Below are 10,000 nucleotides of genomic sequence, written 5' to 3' on the forward strand. Positions count from 1 at the left end.
AGGGAGAGCGAGGGGTGTGGTTGGGCCTGCTCTCACCCCACCCTGCTCTCACCCCACCCCTCCGGCTCTCCCGTCCTCCCCCCTACTGCCTACTCCCTCTCTCCCCCGCCCGCTCCCCGTCTCCCCCCACCGCTCTGGCTCTCCTCCCCCTCCCCACCCTCTCAGGCTCTCTTCCCGGCTCCCCCCCCCCCACTCCGACCCCACCCTCTCCTTTCCATGCTCCCTGGCCCCCACTCTTCTTAAGACTCAGCTGTTCTGACAGCTTCTGTGGAGAGAGGAAAGAAGCAATGGTTACATTTCCAGTACCACCATCTCAAAACTTGACAAGAAAATGAGTTGGTGAGACAAAATATTGCTGAGATGATGGCGGGTGGGGGTGCTGGGGGGGGCGGCAGTATGGTGAGCGTTGTAACCATGGATCCTGGCTGAGCACCATGTCTCCCCCATCCTTCCCCCCCCCCCCCCCCCAATCACTGTATACTCAGTTGGGCACAGCCTCAGATACAAACAACGCAAAAGGGGTTGGGCTGTTCTGGGGCCAAGGGCGTGTACTGTCTTTCTCTACCTCCAGTCTCGTATAAACCAGAAGTCACACAGTCCCCCACGCGTCAGTACTTATAGGGGGTCCCCGGGGGAGGGGGGATAGTGTGTCAGTATTTACGGGGGGGGGGGGGGGGGGATAGTGTGTCAGTATTTACAGGGGGTCCCCGGGGGGGGGAGTGTGTCAGTATTTACAGGGGTCCCCGGGCGGGGAGTGTGTCAGTATTTACAGGGGTCCCCGGGGGGGGGGAGTGTGTCAGTATTTACGGGGGGGGTCCCCGGGAGGGGGAGTGTGTCAGTATTTACAGGGGGTCCCCGGGGGGGGGGGGGGAGTGTGTCAGTATTTACGGGGGGGGGAGTGTGTCAGTATTTACAGGGGGTCCCTGGGGACTGTGTCAGTATTTACAGGGGGTCCCCGTGGGGAGTGTGTCAGTATTTACAGGGGGGTCCCCGGGGGGGGAGTGTGTCAGTATTTACAGGGGGTCCCCGTGGGGAGTGTGTCAGTATTTACAGGGGGGTCCCCGGTGGGGGAGTGTGTCAGTATTTACAGGGGGTCCCTGGGGACTGTGTCAGTATTTACAGGGGGTCCCCGTGGGGAGTGTGTCAGTATTTACAGGGGGTCCCCGTGGGGAGTGTGTCAGTATTTACAGGGGGGTCCCCGGTGGGGGAGTGTGTCAGTATTTACAGGGGGTCCCCAGGGGGGGAGTGTGTCAGTATTTACAGGGGGTCCCCAGGGGGGGAGTGTGTCAGTATTTACAGGGGGTCCCCGGGGGGGAGTGTGTCAGTATTTACAGGGGGTCCCCGTGGGGAGTGTGTCAGTATTTACAGGGAGTCCCCGGGAGGGGAGTGTGTCAGTATTTACAGGGGGTCCCTGGGGGAGTGTGACAGTATTTACAGGGGGTCCCTGGGGGAGTGTGTCAGTATTTACAAGGGTTCCCGGGGGGGGAGTGTGTCAGTATTTACAGGGGGTCCCTGGGGGGGAGTGTGTCAGTATTTACAGGGAGTCCCCGGGAGGGGAGTGTGTCAGTATTTACAGGGGGTCCCTGGGGGAGTGTGTCAGTATTTACAGGGGGGGGGGGGGTCCCTGGGGAGTGTGTCAGTATTTACGGGGGGGGTCCCTGGGGAGTGTGTCAGTATTTACAGGGGGTCCCCTGGGGGGAGTGTGTTGGTATTTTTGGGGGGGGGGTCTCTGCGGATCGTGTCTTTGTTAGAGGGGAATGGGTGCCTTTTCTCAATGTTTGGCAAGTCACAGTTCTTGTGTCTGAGTTGGGCCCTGCCTGTTCCTTGTGGCTGTACCCTCCCCCCCCCCCCCCCATCGTCTCAGTGCCTCCTCCCCGCCTGTGTCTCTCAGTCTTAGTGACGTTTGATTTTTGGACATTTCTAGGTAATTGCGATTTGAAATGGGGGCGTTTTTGGACCGCCCAAAGACAGAGAAGCAGAATGATCATGGGGAAGGGAATGGGATTCGCTACGGCCTGTGTAGTATGCAGGGGTGGCGTGTTGAGATGGAAGACGCACACACAGCAATGCCAGAATTGCACGACAAGCTCAAGAACTGGTCCTTCTTCGCAATCTACGATGGCCACGCCGGGTCAGGGGTTGCCAAATATTGTGCCAAGAATCTCCTCCAGCACATAACCAGCAACCAGGAATTTAAAGGTGAGGCTCTCTCTGGGACTTTAATGTGCTGCCTCTCTCTGGGTTACAAACAGGCACGAGCCCCACATCACGGCCCCCCGACCCCCGGCCGTCACCCCCTGTGGCTGCAGATGTAGAGTGTTGGTCACGAGGCTGCTGCTATTGGGATATTGGAATGATTTCCATAAAGAAATGGAATGGGTGCTCGAGGGGAAATGGGTTTACCGAGACAGTCTTGTTGCTGGACAGGGGGACCGACATGTACTCAAAGGGCTGAATGGCCTCATGTACTACCCTGACTTTCAAACTTTGTATGACTTGAGTGGCACAGTGGGTTAGCGCTGCTGCCTCAGTGTCAGGGACTCGGGTTCGATTCCCAGCTCGGGTCACTGACTGTGCAGAGTCTGCACATTCTCCACGTGTCTGCGTGGGTTTCCTCCCACACTCCAAACAAGTGCTAGTTAGGTGGATTGGGCCATGCTAAATTGCCCCTTAGTGTCAGGGGGAACTAGCTAGGGTAAATGCATGGGGTTATGGGGATAGGGCAGTGTCAGGGAACTAGCTAGGGTAAATGCATGTGGGGTTATGGGGATAGGGCAGTGTCAGGGGGGACTAGCTAGGGTAAATGCAATGGGATTATGGGGATACAGCAGTGTCATGGGGGCTAGCTAGGGTAAATGTATGGGATTATGGGGATACAGCAGTGTCATGGAGGCTAGCTAGGGTAAATGTATGGGATTATGGGGATAGGGCCTGGTTGGGATTGTGGTCAGTGCAGACTCGATGGGCCGAATGGCCTCCTCCTGCGCTGTAGGATTCTATGACTCAAATGTGACCATTGACCCTTGCTCCCTGTGCTCAGTCCCTTTGACACTCCAGTTGTAGCAGCTCCGTCTCTCTTTCAGGCAGAGCAAGCCTCACCTCCCGAACCTTGGTGAGCTCCAAACTCTGACCTGCTCGCACCCTACTAAAATCTTGTCCAGACCTCTATTCAGCACACACGTGCTGATACTCCCTCTGTTCTGGCCCTCACTCATTCCCGTCTTCTCTGGTCTACATAGCCCCCGCGCTGCTGTACTGTTACTTTCTAGAATTTTGTGCAAAGGAAGGATTTTGTACCCAGCTGCCTGGAGTCGGGATTGAACCCATGGCCCTCGGATGCCCTCCACAGAGTGCTTATCATAGAATCTCTACAGTGCAGAAAGAGGCCATTCAGCCCATCAACCTGACTGACAACAATCCCACCGAGGCTCCATCCTGGTAACTCTATGTATTTACCCTGCTGATTCCCTGACTGAAGGGACAATTTAGCATGGCCAATCCCCCTAAACTGCACATCTTTGGACACTAAGGGACAATTTAGCACGGCCAATCCACCTAATCAGCACGTCTTTTGGACTGTGGGAGGAAACCAGAGCACCCAGACGAAACTCACGCAGATACGGGGAGAACATGCAGACTCTGCACAGACAGTGACCCGAACCGGAATTGAACCCAGGTCCCTGGCGCTGTGAGGCAGCAGTGCTAACCCACTGTGCCACTGTGCTGCCCGGGGTCCCTGGCGCTGTGAGGCAGCAGTGCTAACCCACAGTGCTGCCCGGGGTCCCTGGCGCTGTGAGGCAGCAGTGCTAACCCACAGTGCTGCCCGGGGTCCCTGGCGCTGTGAGGCAGCAGTGCTAACCCACAGTGCTGCCCGGGGTCCCTGGCGTTGTGAGGCAGCAGTGCTAACCCACAGTGCTGCCCGGGGTCCCTGGCGCTGTGAGGCAGCAGTGCTAACCCACTGTGCTGCCCGGGGTCCCTGGCGCTGTGAGGCAGCAGTGCTAACCCACTGTGCTGCCCGGGGTCCCTGGCGCTGTGAGGCAGCAGTGCTAACCCACTGTGCTGCCCAGGGTCCCTGGCGCTGTGAGGCAGCAGTGCTAACCCACTGTGCCACCATGCCACCGATACTCTAAAATCATAGAGTGGGGGTGAAACTCCAGAAGCTCCTGAGGGCTTTAACGCAAGTTAACCCTTCGCTGCAGCACGGTGCCTCACCCCTGTTTGATTGACTTCCTCGGGGTGCTTACTGCTCAGAGTGGGTGGATGTTGCAGCAGGAATTATGTGGGGTTTAACTAAAGTGCGGCTTGTTTGTGGTGTTTGTTAAGGGATGGTGGATGGCAGGAGTGATTCACAGGCTGCTATTGAGAGTGTGAAGCGTGCCATCAGGACTGGATTCCTGAACATCGATGAACACATGAGGAATGATTCCGAGCTGGGGAACAACGACATGGACCGCAGTGGGTCCACAGCTGTGGCACTCCTGGTCTCGCCCACCCATGTCTACTTCATAAACTGCGGAGACTCCCGGGGTGTGCTGCAGAGGGGGCGTTCTGTGCACTTCTCCACAGAGGACCACAAGCCCTGTAACCCCCGCGAGAAAGAGAGGATCCAGAACGCCGGGGGAAGTGTGATGATCCAGCGGGTTAATGGCTCGTTGGCCGTTTCCCGGGCACTTGGAGATTACGACTACAAATGCGTGGATGGGAAAGGCCCCACTGAACAGCTGGTCTCCCCGGAGCCGGAGGTCATGGTCATCGAGCGCTCCCAGGAGGATGAGTTTGTCATCCTGGCTTGTGATGGCATTTGGGACGTAATGAGCAACGAGGAACTGTGCGCGTTTGTCCGATCCAGGCTTGAGCTCACCGACGATCTGGAGAAGATTTGCAACCTGGTGGCAGACACCTGCCTGTACAAGGTAAGACGGAGGGGGCAGTACCCATGCACAGGGCACAGTCCAGGGGGCACAGAGCAGGCACCCAGCCTGTCTGTATAAGGTAAGACGGAGGGGGCAGTACCCATGCACAGGGCACAGCAGGCACCCAGCCTGTCTGTACAAGGTAAGACCAAAAGGGCAGTACCCATATAGGGAGCACAGCACTGTCTGTACAGGGTAAGAGAGGGCAGTATCAGCACACTCCCTATGGCTCTCATCCCTGTCTGTACAAGATAAGCAGACAGGGCTCAGCCCAGGGGGCACAGCGCTGTCTGTACTGGGTAAGAGAGGGCACCCAGCCGAGGGGGCACAGCGCAGGCACCCAGCTTGCCTGTACAAGGTAAGACCAAGGGGGCAATATCTGTGCTTGGCACAGTCCCTATGGGTGGGATTGGGGTGTTCTGCCCCTTCAGGAGTGTGGGTCATGTGACCCCTGTGGGGGTGGGGGTGGGATGGTGGGGGGGGGGGGGGGTGCGGTGGTGGCGGGGTGAGGTGTTGGTTCCTCCCAGTGTGGAACCCCATTAAACAGTCTAGGATTTAACTGGAACAGTGCACACTTGCATTGAAGAGTTTTCCGATGTTTAAATTTATGGAGCGTACTTCATGATGGTTCTTGTATGGTACTTTGCTAAATACATATATAATAGAGGAGTCCCACACACACTGACTCCCACTGGGGTATGGGTCCCACACACACTGACTCTCACTGGGGTACGGGTCCCACACACACTGACTCTCACTGGGGTACGGGTCCCACACACACACACACTGACTCTCACTGGGGTACGGGTCCCACACACACTGACTCTCACTGGGGTACGGGTCCCACACACACTGACTCCCACTGGGGTACGGGTCCCACACACACACTGACTCTCACTGGGGTACGGGTCCCACACACACACTGACTCTCACTGGGGTACGGGTCCCACACACACTGACTCTCACTGGGGTACGGGTCCCACACACACTGACTCCCACTGGGGTACGGGTCCCACACACACACTGACTCTCACTGGGGTACGGGTCCCACACACACACACACACTGACTCTCACTGGGGTACGGGTCCCACACACACACTGACTCCCACTGGGGTACGGGTCCCACACACACACTGACTCTCACTGGGGTACGGGTCCCACACACACACTGACTCCCACTGGGGTACGGGTCCCACACACACACTGACTCTCACTGGGGTACGGGTCCCACACACACACTGACTCCCACTGGGGTACGGGTCCCACACACACTGACTCCCACTGGGGTACGGGTCCCACACACACTGACTCTCACTGGGGTACGGGTCCCACACACACTGACTCTCACTGGGGTACGGGTCCCACACACACACTGACTCTCACTGGGGTACGGGTCCCACACACACACTGACTCTCACTGGGGTACGGGTCCCACACACACACTGACTCCCACTGGGGTACGGGTCCCACACACACTGACTCCCACTGGGGTACGGGTCCCACACACACTGACTCTCACTGGGGTACGGGTCCCAAACACACTGACTCTCACTGGGGTAAAGTAAAAGTAAAGTTTATTTGTTAGTGTCACAAGTAGGCTTAGATTAACACTGCAATGAAGTTACTGTGAAAATCCCCTAGCCATCACATTCCGGCACCTGTTCGGGTAACCCTGAGGGAGAATTTAGCACCTAACCCTCGTGTCCTTTGGAGTGTGGCAGGAAACCGGAGCACCTGGAGGAATCCCATGCAGACACAGAGAGAATGTGCAAACCCCACACAGACAGTGACCTGAACTGGGAATTGAACCCAGGTCCCTGGTGCTGTGAGGCAGCAGTGCTAACCCACTGTGCCACCGTGCCGTTCCCAGGTATGGGTGTAGGGTGGGAATAATCTTGCTTGAACAAGGAAATAAAAGAAAGTGTTGTGAGTAATTCTGCAAAACAATAAGTTAATGAAGAATTGAGCAGAATTGAGCTCTGAACAAAGTGCAAAGATCTCCAGGATCGTAGATTGTGTGACACATGAACCAGAGGTAGCACGCCCAAGTACAGATTCCAAAGAGCACAGGGGACTCTGACATTTCAACCTTTCAGCTTATCTATGAATCCTGACCTGGAAATATATCAGCCGTTACGTCACTATAGCTGGGTCAAAATCCTGGAACATGCTCCCTCCCTGACAGCACTGTGGGTGCACCTACACCACATGGACTGCAGCAGTTCAAAAACAGTAAGGAGTCTCACAACACTTCGACAGGTGAGTGGGGAGTTGTGATCAGAACTCCCACCTCCCTGATGAAGGAGCGGCACTCCGAAAGCTAGTGGCTTTTGCTACCAAATAAACCTTTGGACTTTAACCTGGTGTTGTGAGACTTCTTACTGCGTTTACCCCAGTCCAACGCCGGCATCTCCACATCATGACAGTTCAAAAAGGCAGTACCACCTTCTCAAGGGGCAATTAGGGACTGGCAGTAAATACTGACCCACTGACCTGCGGGTCCCAGGGATGAATGAAAAAAGCTGTGTAGGCTCTTGGTCAGAGTGTTCAATGTTCCCATTTCCTTCATCAACACTCAACTGGTGTCGTACACTTTGCAGCAGGGTTTGTAATTAGTGAGACGGGACCTGCCTCTAACTCTCACAGTCTACAGCCAAGGAGGTGCCTGCCGATAATACCCCAGTGAAGCCTAAACTGAGAGCCCACGTTAGGCCAGGCCAGCCCAGTGTTTGAGTTGTGCAATCCCATGTTAACACTTTCTTTTTTGTAGAGGAAAAGTAAAGTTTATTTAATTAGTAAGACTTGCGTTAACACTGCAATGAAGTTACTGCGAAATCCCCCGAGTCGCCACAGTCCGGCGGTGCCTGTTCGGGTCAACGCACCCTAACCAGCACGTCTTTCAGAGTGTGGGAGGAAAACGGAGCAGCCGGAGGAAACCCACGCAGACATAAGAACATAAGAAATAGGAGCAGGAGTAGGCCATCTAGCCCTTCGAGCCTGCCCCGCCATTCAATAAGATCATGGCTGATCTGAAGTGGATCAGTTCCACTTTCCTGCTTTCTCCCCATAACCCTTAGTTCCCCTGTCTATCAGAAATCTATCTACCCGTGACTTAAATATATTCAGCGAGGCAGCCTCCACCACTTCAACAGGCGGAGAATTCCAGAGATTCACCACCCTTTGAGTGAAGAAGTTCCTCCTCTGATCTAAATTGCACCCCCCGCCCCCCCCCCGCTTATCTTGAGGCTGTGTCCTCGAGTCCTGCTGTCCTTTCTAAGCGGGAAGGATCTCTCTGCCTCTACCCTATCCATCCCCTTCATTATCTTATACGTCTCTTTAAGAACCCCCCCCCCCTCCGCCATCCTTCTAAACTCCAATAAGTACAGACATGGGGAGAATGTGCAGACTCCGCGCAGACAGTGCCGGGAATCGAACCCGGGTCCCTGGAGCTGCGAGGCAGCAGTGCTAACCAGTGTGGAGCCAGGGGACTAGGAGCTGGAGGTCTGTCTATCGTCCCCGCCCCTCTCCGGCAGCCTGCACTGGAGGCTCAGATATTGAACCCCAATCCTCACTCCAAGCTGATGTCAGCACACAAATCACCAAAGCTGCGTGCGGTTTGGAAGAGGCCTTCCCCTCTGGGCTAGCTGCCACTGGGGGCGGATTGCAGAGTTATCTAATTCTTTCTGACAGCTCTGCGCAGCTCCCAAGAGCTGAGCTCATTCTGCATTGGCGTTTCTGTGAGATTCGAGCAGAGTGAAGTGGTTGTGAAAATTCTAGCTGAGAGATCCTGTTCTCCCAGGCACCGCCTGGCCTGGATACCCTGAGCTGAGTGAAAGATTGTACTTCTGTTAATGCACTAATAGTCGAGAAAGTGATAATACAGATCTCCAAAGGACAAATCACAAACCTCAGCTCCATTTCACATTCTGCAAAGAGAAAACTGGTGTCTATAAAAGTGGCCCCAGAGTTGCAGAATTGGGCACAATCGAACCCATTCACTGATGTCCCTTACAGAAGAAAGCTTGATGCTGTAACACCCGTCCCACACTGATCAATACTCTGACTGTCAGCTCAATTTTAATCGCTATTCCTGGGGAAAGAATCACATCCAGGGAAAGGAAAATATATCCCGAAAGCCTGAGGGAGTGCAGCGATGCCCGTGTGTGTGTGTGAGGGGGTGCAGCGATGCCCGTGTGTGTGTGTGAGGGGGTGCAGCGATGCCCGTGTGTGTGTGTGAGGGGGTGCAGCGATGCCCGTGTGTGGGTGAGGGGGTGCAGCGATGCCCGTGTGTGGGTGAGGGGGTGCAGCGATGCCCGTGTGTGGGTGAGGGGGTGCAGCGATGCCCGTGTGTGGGGCAGTAATGCAGAGTGGGACACTCTTTCAGATGTCTGGCACTCCACTGGGGGTTAAAGATTTGACAAGCACTGTTGGACAGAGCGGAGAAGCTTCTCCTTGTCTCAAAGCCAATCAGCAATTGCACTGAATGAAAGACGTGGTCTCGTTAACAGCTCACTGTTTGTGGAATCTTTCTGTGCACTGCTTTTACCACAACACTGACTGCGCTTCCTGCACACTTGCCTGCATCGTGCTTTGCTATGCCGTGAGATAATGAATTGCTGGTTTGTGTTATGCAAGAGTTAGTTTGCCTGAAAATGGTGAGGTTTGTGCTGCTGGTGATGACAACACGGTGACGGTGGAATCTGTTCATTCTTACCGTTCCTTAGGGAAGTCGTGACAACATGAGCATTGAGCTGGTGTGCTTTGAGAACGCGCCAACACCTTCCGAGGAAGCCAGACAGAGGGAGGCCGAGCTGGACAGATACTTGGAAACGCGTGTCACAGGTCAGTGACGGAATGCCGCCTCAACCTCTCCAAACTATCCAAGTGTTGGATCGGTATATTGGACAGGGACTGGGTCACTTAGAACATAGAACACTACAGCACAAACAGGCCCTTCGGCCCACAAGTTGCGCCGATCATATCCATACCTACCAGGCCTATCTATAACTCTCAATCCCGTTAAATCCCATGTACTCATCCAGAAGTCTCTTAAAAGACCCCAGCGAGTTCGCCTCTACCACCACTG

General features: G+C 55.1%; 1 protein-coding gene across 1 annotated transcript in view; it reads left to right on the forward strand.

Annotated features, from left to right (window-relative positions):
- The first annotated feature begins 1,904 nt into the window (after positions 1 to 1,904).
- LOC145340547 (protein phosphatase 1B-like) overlaps positions 1,905 to 10,000 on the forward strand; it is a 10,828-nt gene continuing 2,732 nt past the window's right edge. The window contains exons 1-3 of the mRNA XM_080185020.1: positions 1,905 to 2,199; positions 4,324 to 4,913; positions 9,639 to 9,756. Of these exons, the coding sequence (XP_080041146.1) occupies positions 1,941 to 2,199; positions 4,324 to 4,913; positions 9,639 to 9,756 (967 nt within the window). The 5' untranslated portion in view covers positions 1,905 to 1,940. The remainder of the gene's footprint in view (positions 2,200 to 4,323; positions 4,914 to 9,638; positions 9,757 to 10,000) is intronic.

Source organism: Carcharhinus amblyrhynchos, unplaced genomic scaffold (assembly GCF_965287045.1).
Source record: "Carcharhinus amblyrhynchos unplaced genomic scaffold, sCarAmb.v2.hapA chromosome_1131, whole genome shotgun sequence".
Taxonomy (NCBI): Eukaryota; Metazoa; Chordata; class Chondrichthyes; order Carcharhiniformes; family Carcharhinidae; genus Carcharhinus; species Carcharhinus amblyrhynchos.